Below are 12,136 nucleotides of genomic sequence, written 5' to 3'. Positions count from 1 at the left end.
ACGCGCTCAAGGTTTTGCATTTCAAATCTAGCTGTATACAATAGCTTACGTTCAAGACGAGACTCCGATATTATTGTAATTCCGTATTTGCGAGATTACCTGAATCTGACGACGAAATTCGCGACTTACTCCACACCGGCGTTCACACTGCTGTTTCGCGGCCTTCAGGAAATAGCCGTATTTAGTTACTTGCGATCTGCCGACGTTTGCAAAAAAAGCGTTGTACAGCGAACAATGCAAGCGAACAAATCGCGAATTAAACAATACAAGTGCACATCAATCTCTGTAATAAACTCTGGCTCATCGACAAAATACGCGTCCCAAGTAGTTATTCGGATATTTTTTTAAGCACGAGAAGTAATTCTCATCTGTGACGCAAGCGCATTGTGTTTAGATCGCGCGCTTTTTGCCTGTGTGAACGCTAAGATACAGTTATTGCTTGTGCTCCGTGAGTGAAGCGCGGGCTAGTACGGTGTATACAACATTGTAAAACGTTGTATTACAATTCATTTAGTAGTAGTACAAGCTTTTGTAGTATTATTTAAGGCGCACCAGCGCATGCATATGCTGTCGCCGTACATCGTGCCTTCACGCTCTATGCAAACTGTATATTTGTGTAATTTAAATTTAAATTCACATTCAAAAAAATGTTTAATTGTGCATTATTAGTATTTCCACACACCACAACGACACAAATGAAAGAATAACAAGGTACAGTACATAGGGAACAGAAGTGGTGAAAACCCGCAGGTCATCAAAGTCTCCGACTCTTTATGGGTACACATACATGTACACATCATATATAGTACATAATTCGGAGAGTATTCCACATGTAAGTTGAATCTAGTCAGAGTTCGAGATGGAGAGGTTGCAGATAGAATGACAGGGATGTGATACATATTTCCAGCGTAACCTCGACAGCGAAGTGAGTTACAAGTAATCTTACCTACATGTAAGAGTACGAGTAGACATGCCGAAATGCAGGGACCGTAGAACAAGTTGAACAACAATACGATATACGGCAAAGAAAGCTACGTACATACCAAATGCATCCATGTAATCCACTCGGTACAGCACGTTATGTGCTCCTCGTTGTTTCGTGATTAATTAGATCGGGATTCACGTTAAATGTATTAAGTTTGTCCATGCAAAATGCCACAGGAACACACAACACACCTGCACGCATGCTAATCCCCGCTGATCAAAGATGGTGGCAGACCCAGAGCGCCACGTGACGGAGCGGGTGTCTCACATAATGTAGCATTCTGTTGAAATTCGTCATTAAACTAAAGCGAGCACTAACGATAATTTGATAGGAAAAATTACTAATGTTATGCTTCAGTTTAATAATTTTAACTGTTCGAGTCTTTATATTCTTGCAACGCCGCACAGCTTATAGCGTCAGGTCTGTCTGCGCGCATCACTAATACAAAACAACAATGCACACAACACAACTTTAGCAATTAAAACTGCCCACTGTCTTTATATCTTCATCTGCTTCAGCATCCCGCCATTTTCCTGTCATTTCACTTCGACCGCAGCATCCCTCCATTCTTCTGCCGCTATGTGATAAAGTACATGAGCATTATAGCGCACACTCAGTTTGCTCGTCGCCTTAGACACCCCAGGCAATACCTTTCAGCCGATTTTACGCGCCTAAAATAGAGAGGGGCATGCCCGAAGTAGATGTGCATAGTAAAATCCGATGTCAACATTTCACTTTAGCCGCAGCATCCCGCTGTAACGTGGCATGGCTCATAGTGTGAGATCTCTGTGCGTGCACGCCCAATATCTGCTAAAAGCAATAATATTTTATTGAGATGAGCGGTCAGACTAGATGTGAAAGACGTCTACCAACCGTATCTTACTTTTATTCACTCGTTTATTAACAGACGCGCCCTTGCTTTACGATATCTTAATTCCCGGCAATACAACGTCGAATGAAATTATGCACAAGGTTTACATATACCGGTGGAGAGGAACGCATTTATATTATAGACAAAACCCGACAAAAAGTCAGTTGAACGTCATTTTTTATTCATTTATAGTTTACAAGGTAAATACTGAAGCACAACGTGGGTATTTACACAGCGTGTTTAATAATTCCAGTGTTCCGACTGCTACTGCTTTCATCTACTGAAAGCAAACGAAACATTCGCAAACGGCAAACGAACTAACCGCTATATATATATATATATATCAGGAGTTAATAAAGACAAATTAAGACATTGTCTTTATTAACTCCTGATATATATGTATATATATATATATATATATATATATATATATGTGTGTATATAGCTGAGTGGGAAATGAGGCATGATTGCGTAGATCGGCGGCAGTGTGTCTACTCGGGGGAGTATTAGGAAGACAATTCGGGGGTACGGTGAACATTAACTACTATATTATCATTATTATCATCATCATCGTCATTGATATTATCAAGAGTACATAATAGAGATCTCTATTATCTACTCTTGATATTATCATTATTACAGCATAATTTATAACACACGCTCACACCGAACCGCGCTGCAACGGCGTTTTTTGCAATATGCGCACGACAGAGGGCAGCACGGTGGAGCTACACACATATCGTCGGTAACGCGCCGTGTATACATGACGTAAGAATGACGTCACGCGGAGGAGCAGACGAAAGGACGCGCGCGCGCGCGTCTGCGTATGTAAGACAACGAGAGAAGAAAACACCGGAGCATCGTGCAAGAGCCACTGGCTCCACCTACCGTTTAATCTTCACTCTCCCCCCCCCCTCTCCCTCTTCTCCGACAATCGAGAGAACGACGGAAATAAATAAAAGAACTACCCTCTCGTTCTCTCCCGCGCTAGCGTACATGCCCCCTCCCCTCCCACCCCTCCCCAGCCATGCTTTACTAACCAGCGCCCAATGAACAATTAAAAACGCGTAATTTACAATTATTAGGAAACAGTGAGAGCGAAACGGGGCGGGTTTGCGAACACGGCAAAGAAGAGATACCACGAATCTAACGACGCTTCTTCAGCCTGCACCAAACTCCCCCGCTTGCACATACACGCACGCACGCACGCACGCACGCACGCACGCACGCACGCACGCGCCCGAATATAGACAGTGTGCGCGGGGCGTATCTCGCACAACATTAATACTGACTTATAGGAACACAGTTCGCATCGCGACGCATTCAAGCTACGCACTATATACCGGCGCTGTACACGACTCGCTTTGACTAGTGGCTTTCGTGCCTTTTCTTTGCGTAGAGAGAGAGAGACGGCTTCTCCGTTTGCATTTCTCTCACAATCGTGAGCAAAACGAACACGAACACGCGCGCAGACGAATTCCCGATGAACGCCGGAAATCTTCTTTTCTCTCACACAGAGAGCAGCAGCGTAGCAACGGCGACGCTGCTGCCCTCTCTTGGCGCGCGCAGAAACGAGTATCGAGACGTCGTACAGCCGCGTAAGTTCTCGTCTAGACTTTAAATACTAAAACACGTGAGAGCGAAAGAGATTACAATATACAAAAGTTTTAAAAAAGGCCGCCAAGCGGGGCCGAAAACAACAACACGCCACACGCACGAGGAAGGGGAACAATGCTGGTTAGTCTCCTAGCAACGCAGTGGGAATAATGAATAAATCTGTCATCTCCTAGCAAAGCTATAGGAACGATGAGTCACTCTGGCACCTTGCAGTGTGATCATGTGGTCGGTGCACCATACAACGGGGAACCGACGAGAAAATGCGAGACAACTGGGATCATGGTAATGAACACGCGAGCAGGGGGTAGAAGCACGCACGCACGCACGCACACACGCACGCACACACACACACACACACACACTCGCACACGCACGCACGCACGCACACACACACAGGAAATGTCAGACATTGGGAGAAGACAGAATACGTATTATACAATGAATCTTCGACCAGACCAACAACAAGTTGCTGGGGATGAAAGGAACACACGTAAGGTCAAGGTCACGAGTTCAAGGTCGAATGAGATCAGCAAACGAAACGCTCACGCCGAGGCGCCATCGCTGCAATGACAGTGATGACCCCTGGTGGCGGGCAATCGACAGTGTATATTGCTGACACCTGGTGGCGGGCGATCGACAGTGTATTGTGCTGACACCTGGTGGCGGGCGATCAACAGTGTATTGTGCTGACACATGTTGTTGGCGTGTTGCCAGCGGCACGTCCGATACGACGCCGCACGTTAAAAAACTCTAAATCGAACCTAAAAGCGACGCCGCCGCGCCAACCGCCAAGTAACGACCAGGCGAATCTAACCGACGAATCAAATCATCGAGCGCAAACGGGAATCGCAAACAATAAAAAAGCTGCTTCGCAAAAGAATTCGCCCGCGTTAAAAAAAAAACCGACGACGATGACAAGAGAACGTTGCTCCCTCCTTCGTAGCGGAGCTAGACACAATCACGTCATTCACAGCGTAAAAACACAACTTGACTCGCGCGATCTAGGAGCCTTTCTCCTTCGCGCGCACGCACGCGACCGTGCGTCGGGGTCCCGACACACACGCTGCGAGAGCGCCCGCACTACGCGGATGCTGATGCGCACGCACGAACGCTCCGTAAACCACCTCACACCTCGTATCTAGATCTGTCTGTGCACGCACGAAACCCTGCTGCCTCGACACAACATGCTTATCGACCGCGTCGGTCGGCGAGCGAGCGGGGGTCGTTGTTGCGGTTGCCAGGGAAACCCCTACAAGATTATCCTGGTTGTCGGGGAAGGAGGCGGAATTACAGATGGGAGGGGTCGCCTAATTAGCGTAGAACACGCGCACGCGGCCCAGCGCTAGCGGCAGTTTTGATTAGCTTCAGGTAGCGATACAACGTCGTCTAACTCGCGCGACCGGAGTCGTCTCGTTACATGGCGATAGTCGACGATGTCACACCTATTGCACCTGTTTCGCGTGGACCTCACGTGTCCCTCCCCTTCCCCTACCCCACCTCCCTCGCACCACCTCCCACACGCATTCACCGCGGCTCGACCACACCGCTTCTAGGTGGCGCCACTGCACACCGTCATTTCAACGACTTGACGTTGTCGAGTCTGTCGCTCCAGATGAGGTGGTGGCCAGCTTGCCAGTAGGGGGCGCTAGGCGACGACGTCGTAGCCCGGCGCGACGTTCGACACCAGAGGGCGCTAGACGAATATGCCGTCACGCGGCGAGCCGTTCGTCACAAGGTGGTGCTATGAAGCTCAACACCGGGGGGCGCCAGATAATGGCGCGGCAAAGTTCGACGCCCGGGGGCGCCGGATAACGGCGTCCCGTTCACCGCCAGGGGGCGCCCGAACGATGGCCTAGACGATGGTGTCGTAGCGCGGCGTGCTGTTCGGCGACACGGTGATGGTGGTCATCGGGTGGTAGGTGTGGTGCTGGTGGTGGTTGCTGCTGCTGTGCTGCTGCTGCTGCTGGTTGTTGCCGTGGTGCTGGTGGCCGTTGGCGACGGGGTGGGGCGCGGGCGGCTGCACGCTGCTGCTGTCGCATATGCTCTCCATCGCGCGGTACAAGTACGCGTAGTCGTCCTGAAACAGCCGAGACATGCGCGTGAGTCACTACGAGACACGAGACGAGACAGGGAAGGGGGTCGACTCGTCGACGTGGGTCACAGGCGGACGTTGGTCGCTGTTGGTAAACAGACACGCGACTTTCGCTCGTGATCGCGACCTTCGTAGTCTGCGACCTCTCGACCTTCAAAATCACGAGTCACAACGAGACGAGACGAGATGCCAGAACGCGATCCGCATCATTCGTCGACGCACGTTAACCTTTGTCCCTCACTCCTTCGTAACCCTGCCTCGTAACCCTACACTACAACTATGAGACAAGACTAGACGGAGGGGGGGGGTTAACTCCACCCGCTGACGTCAGTCATCATTTTAAACAGAAACGCAACTTTCGCTGTGAACGCGACGACCTTCAAAAGACCGCGACCTCGCGACCTTCTAAGCCTACGACCTGGCGACCAATCAACCGAAGTCGTAAACACTGCGACATCGGGAAAATTCTTCAGGAAAGCACATCGTGATTCTCCGAGCTATCCTACGATCCACTATCGTCGTCCCCTGCTGCGTCGCAGGCGTCGGGCAACCCGACCCTCATCAGCAAGGCCGCGTGCATCGACGCATAGCGCTACGACCGCATCCTATCGCCACAATGTCCAAGGCAACATGCGTCGCATATCCCAAGCAATCTACAATATACCTATCCTATGGCTATATACCCCTCCCATGTCACGCAGGGTAAAAATACACGGGAGCGATGAGCGACTTCGGCTGTCAATTACCTCCGAAAATCGGCTCGACTGAGGCTCAAAAATAGCTCCGTAAAAAATTTAAACAGAGCTATTTTTCCCAGCAGACTTTGAAAAAGAGCTCCCAGGTTGAAAAAAAAAAAGTAATTTTTCCGCACGGATCTTCAACACCCCATATCTCGCAGCGCGAGCGCCGCCCCGGCGCAATCGTCGCAGCATCGTCGGCCCCGCCCCGCCTACCTACCTGATTCGACCAGACGCCAGGCCGGCGCAGGTGGTAGAAGCTTCGCGACCTGGTAGACGTCGACGTTGTCGTCGTAGTCCATCTGTCCGCAGAGCGTGGAGAGGCGGCAGAGGACGCCGCTCGCCCCCAGACCAGCCGAAACCGCCTGAAGCACCAAAACACAGAGAGCGTTGCGTCAGTTACGCGATCGATAGACTAACCACTGCGCGCACAAGCAGAGTAACAAACACTCGCCTCCCAGCCGCCGAACCTGAAGCACAAACACAAGAGCGTGCGTCAGTACGCGATCGAAGACTCAACCACGCGCGGGCAACAATAGCAGAGTGAATAAAACAAACACGTCGCCCTCCCAGCCTACCGGAACCTGAAGCACAAACACAAGAGCGTGCGATGATCAGTCGCGCGATCGATGACTCAACTATGCGCAACACAGTGGCACTGTAACAAACACCTATCTCGCTATATCTCGCTATATAACGCTATACGCATATCTCGATGCCTAGTGAACAAGGGGCGGGTAAATGCCCCAACGTACCACGTCATGATCACCCGCCGTCAGCCACCGACCGCCGACGGCGGCTAGTCAATACAGGGTGAGCTACTGTTATAGCTGCATGTGAGGTTCGTGCAAGGTAAACAAGAGCACTTATATACGCAGATAACTGTTATATAGAGGTTGAGGAGGTGGTCTCACTTTAGAACTGTCACTCTAAACAAATGCCAAAATAGTTCTTCACAGCTGGGTGCCTCATCTACAGAGGTGTTAGCTTACACAGGTTTGACACTACGTCAATAACATCGACCCCAAGCGACACGCTCGTAACTGTCACATTCGCAGCCTTTTTCATAGACACGTCCATTCTACACAGATTCAACTGTACATTAATGACGTCAACACCAAGCGACACGTTCGTCAGCGACACCCGCGTAGGTGTCACACACGCCGCGAACACCGCACCCACACGCGCAGACGACAGCCCGACTTGTCACATAGATAGACATCACACGCACACGCATACGCACGCACGCACACACACACGCACACGCACACACACGCACACGCACGCACGCACGTACGTACGCTCACGCAAAGCGCACACGCGCACGCCACACCCACACGCACACGCACACGCACAGCACACGCACGCACGGCACGCATGCACACAACACATCCCCCCACATGCAACACACATCCCCTCACACACACACACACGCATACACACACATACATACACACACATCACACACACACAAGCACACATACACAACATCACACACATCCCCCCACACACACACACGCATACACACACATATTGCCCCCCCCCCACACACACCACACACGCAAAGCCCAAAGACACACACATGCACACACACATCCCCCCACACCACACACCACGGCACAACGCGCACACGCGCACACGCGCAGCGCGCGCCACGCGCGCACGCGCACACGGCACAACGCGCCGCGCACGGCGCTGCGCGCGACGCGCACTGCGCAGCGCGGCCGCGCACGCGCACGCACACGCAGCACGACACGCACACGCACACGCACACGCACACGCACACTGCACACGCACACGCCCACACACACACACACACACACACACACACACGACACACACACACCGCACACACGCACACACGCCACACACTACGCGCGTGTCTCGCCATTACTTGTCGATGACGGTAACGGGACCTCCTGCTGTCTTTGTGTCGCTCCTGCCACGAGTCTGACGAGAGCGCAACGCCTGGCTGAGGCGGCCGAGCACGGGTGCGGCCAGTTAGCCGCAGTGCAGCAAACCGCGTCATCAGCTCGTAGGTCGTCCTACACCGAAACACGACGTGCAATCAGAAATGATGAGTGGAGGGAGACAGACGTCAGCAGTCAGCACGATGGGGAGGAGGCGACGGCAGGTACATTAACGTAACACATCAGCTGCCTTCGTAGTCATCCTACAGGAAACACCGACGTCAATCAGAAACGATGAGTAAGGAGACAGACGTCAGAGTCAGGACGGTGCCGTGGCCAGGGAGACGCGCAGATACAATACGCTAACCATTGCAGCTGTCGTAGGTCATCCTACACACGCGTAAACACCGACGTCAATCAGAATGCGTGAGGGAGAAACGATAGACAGTCAGCACGATGTGGAGGGAGGCGACAGCAGATACGAATAACGCAGGGGCCTCAGCTGGCTCGTAGTCATCCTAGCAGGAAACACCGACGTCAATGCGAGAAATGCTGACGGGAGAGAAACGTAAAAGCAGTCAGCACGATGAGGACGGAGGGGACAGCAGATACAATAACGCAGTGGGCCATGCAGCTGCCTCGTAGTCATCCTACAGGTATAACACCGACGTCAATCAGAAATGATGAGTTGAGGGAGACAGAGCGTCAGCAGTCAGCGATGATGCTGTGGAGGGACGCCACGTACATTCGAACGAAACCATCAAGCTGCTCGTAGTATCCTACAGCGAAACACCGACGTCAAATCACGAAACGATGAGTGAGGGAGACAGACGTCAGCAGTCACCACGATGGGAGAGAGGGGAGTCGGACGACAGTACATTAACGCTAATCCATCAGCTGCTCTAGCTCATCCGAACAGGAACACGACCGTCAATCAGAAACGATGGAGCTAAAGGAGACAGACGTCAGCAGTCAGGACGGTCGCGTGCAGGGACGCAGATACAACACACGCTACCAATCAGCTGCTTCGTAGTCATCCTACACGGCAAAACACCGACGTCAATCAGAAATGCCGCGAGGGAGAACAGAAACGTCAGCGCTCAGCACGATGCCGAGGAGGGGACCGGCAGTACAATAACGCGGGCCATTGCAAAAACCAAGACGTTGATGCAGGAGTGAGACGTCAGCAGTACAGGATCATGTCGTGGGAGGGGACAGCAGGTACAATAACGCAGGGCCCTTGCAGACACCACGTACGCCTGTGAGGAGTGAGATGTTGGACAGTCCAGCCCCAAAGTGGGTGCGAGTTGAGTGAGGCATGTGATGCAGTGTAAATTTAATGCCGTCATGGTTTCTAATTAGCTAGGCGTTGAGGAGGGCGCACATTCTTGTTAACTATTTATCCCGCTCTGGTAGAGTAGGAACATGCGGGAATTCACTCGATCTGTATACGTGGCCGTAAAGCAAGCTGAACACAACCCTTCACAGTGTGGATTACAATAGTTTAAGATTTACCTGCGTTATACAATTAGCCATAGTTTAACTATCTAACGGCACTGTATTACCATAGTTTAACTATTTACCTGTGTGTATTATCATAGAGGGACAGTCTACTCTGTGTGGATTACGGTAGTTGTAACGCATTCTGACCTGCGGTATTACATAGTTTAACCCTTCACCTTTGTGGATTCCGGAGTTTAACCGTTTACCTGCGCGTATCACTGCTAGTTAGATACCCTTTAGCCTGCCGACAGATTAATACATTATGCTTAAGCCTTAAGGGGCGGTCTTACCTGAGTGTATCACCACCGAGTCTTAACCCTTTTACCTGGTGTATCCCACCCCGGGCCAGTAGGTTAACCTTTACCTGCGTGTATCACCATAGTTTACCCTTTACCTGCGTGTATCACATAGTTTAAACCGTATTGCTGCGTGTAGCCCGTAGTTGAAACCCGTTACCTGCGTGTATCCCATAGTTTAACCCTTTACCTGCATGTATCACCATAGTTTAACCCTTTACCTGCGTTTATCACCATAGTTTAACCCTTTACCTGCGTGTATCACCATAGTTTAACCCTTTACCTGCTTGTATCACCATAGTTTAACCCTTTACCTGCGTGTATCACCATAGTTTAACCCTTTACCTGCGTGTATTCAGCCAGCAGTATAGTTTAACCCTTTACCTGCGTGTATCACCACAGTTTAACCCTTTACCTGCGTGTATCACCATTAGTTTAACCCTTTACGTGCGTGTATCACCATAGTTTAACCCTTTNTACACACACGCACACACACACACACACACACACACACACGCACACACACGCGCGTGTCTTGCTTACTTGTCGATGACGGTAACGGGACCTCCCTGCTGGTTCTTGTGTCGCTCCTGCACGAGTCTGACGAGAGCGAACGCCTGGCTGATCGGCGAGCACGGGTGCGGCCAGTTAGCGCAGTGCAGCAACCGCGTCATCAACTCGTAGTCATCCTACACGGAAACACGGACGCCAATGAATCAGAAATGAGTGAGGGAGACAGACGTCAGCAGTCAGCACGATAGGAGGGAGGGGACGGCAGGTACATTAACGCTAACCATCATCAGCTACTCGTAGTCATCCTACACGGAAACACCGACGTCAATCAGAAATGATGAGTGAGGGAGACAGACGTCAGCAGTCAGGACGGTGGGTGGCAGGGGACAGCATGTACAATAACGCAGGGGCCATTGCAGAAACCACAGACGTGCGAGGGAGTGAGACGTCAGCAGTCAGGATCATGGGAGGGAGGGGACGGCAGGTACAATAACGCAGGGGCCATTGCAGAAACCACAGACGTGTGAAGGAGTGAGATGTTGACAGTCAGGACGGTTGGGTGCGAGTTGGTGGAGGGACTATGACTGCAGGTAAATTAATTCCGTCATGGGTTCTATTAGCTAGGCGTGAGGAGGGCGCACATTTCTTTGTTAACTATTTATCGCTCTGGTGTATAGTAGAAACAGCGGGAATCACTCGACTCTTTACGTGGCGTACAATCAAGCTGACACAACCCTTCACATGTGTGGATTACAATAGTTTAACTATTTACCTGCGTGTATTACAATAGACATAGTTTAACTATCTACCTGCATGTATTACCATAGTTTAACTATTTACCTGTGTGTATTACCATAGTTTAACTATCTACCTGTGTGGATTACCGTAGTTTAACCATCTACCTGCGTGTATTACCATAGTTTAACCCTTCACCTGTGTGGATTACCGTAGTTTAACCGTTTACCTGCGCGTATCACTGTAGTTTAACCCTTTACCTGCACAGATTAATACCATATCTTAGCCTTAACTCTTTACCTGAGTGTATCACCATAGTTTAACCCTTTACCTGCGTGTATCACCATAGTTTAACCCTTTACCTGCGTGTATCACCATAGTTTAACCCTTTACCTGTGTGTAGCACCATAGTTTAACCCTTTACCTGCGTGTATCACCATAGTTTAACCCTTTACCTGTGTGTATCACCATGGTTTAACCCTTTACTTGCGTGTATCACCATAGTTTAACCCTATACGTGCGTGTATCACCATAGTTTAACCCTATACGTGCATGTATCACCATAGTTTAACCCTATACGTGCGTGTATCACCATAGTTGAACCCTTTACGTGCACAGATTACCATAGTTTAACCCTTTACCTGCGTGGACTCACCATAGTTTAACCCTTTACGTGCGTGTATCACCATAGTTTAACCCTTTACCTGCGTTTATCACCGTAGTTTAACCCTTTACGTGCACAGATTACCATAGTTTAACCCCTTACCTGCGTGTATCACCATAGGTTAACCCTTTACCTGCGTTTATCACCATAGTTTAACCCTTTACGTGCACAGATTACCATAGTTTAACCCTTTACCTGCGTGGACTGGAGGGG

The 12,136-nt window shown here is 50.3% G+C and overlaps 1 protein-coding gene across 1 annotated transcript in view; it reads right to left on the bottom strand.

Annotated features, from left to right (window-relative positions):
* Nucleotides 1–4,984: 4,984 nt before the first annotated feature.
* Nucleotides 4,985–12,136, bottom strand: part of LOC106817599 (tyrosine-protein phosphatase 99A-like) — a gene marked incomplete at its 5' end in the record, with an annotated part of 17,453 nt that continues 10,301 nt past the window's right edge. The window contains 5 exon segments of the mRNA XM_014822279.1: nucleotides 4,985–5,550; nucleotides 6,523–6,555; nucleotides 6,557–6,639; nucleotides 6,753–6,772; nucleotides 10,555–10,700. Coding sequence (XP_014677765.1) covers nucleotides 5,326–5,550; nucleotides 6,523–6,555; nucleotides 6,557–6,639; nucleotides 6,753–6,772; nucleotides 10,555–10,700 — 507 coding nt within the window.

Source organism: Priapulus caudatus, unplaced genomic scaffold, assembly GCF_000485595.1.
Source record: "Priapulus caudatus unplaced genomic scaffold, Priapulus_caudatus-5.0.1 Scaffold1788, whole genome shotgun sequence".
NCBI lineage: Eukaryota > Metazoa > Priapulida > Priapulimorpha > Priapulimorphida > Priapulidae > Priapulus > Priapulus caudatus.
Note: the sequence above shows the minus strand (reverse complement) of the source record. Positions and strands in the feature narration are given on the sequence as shown.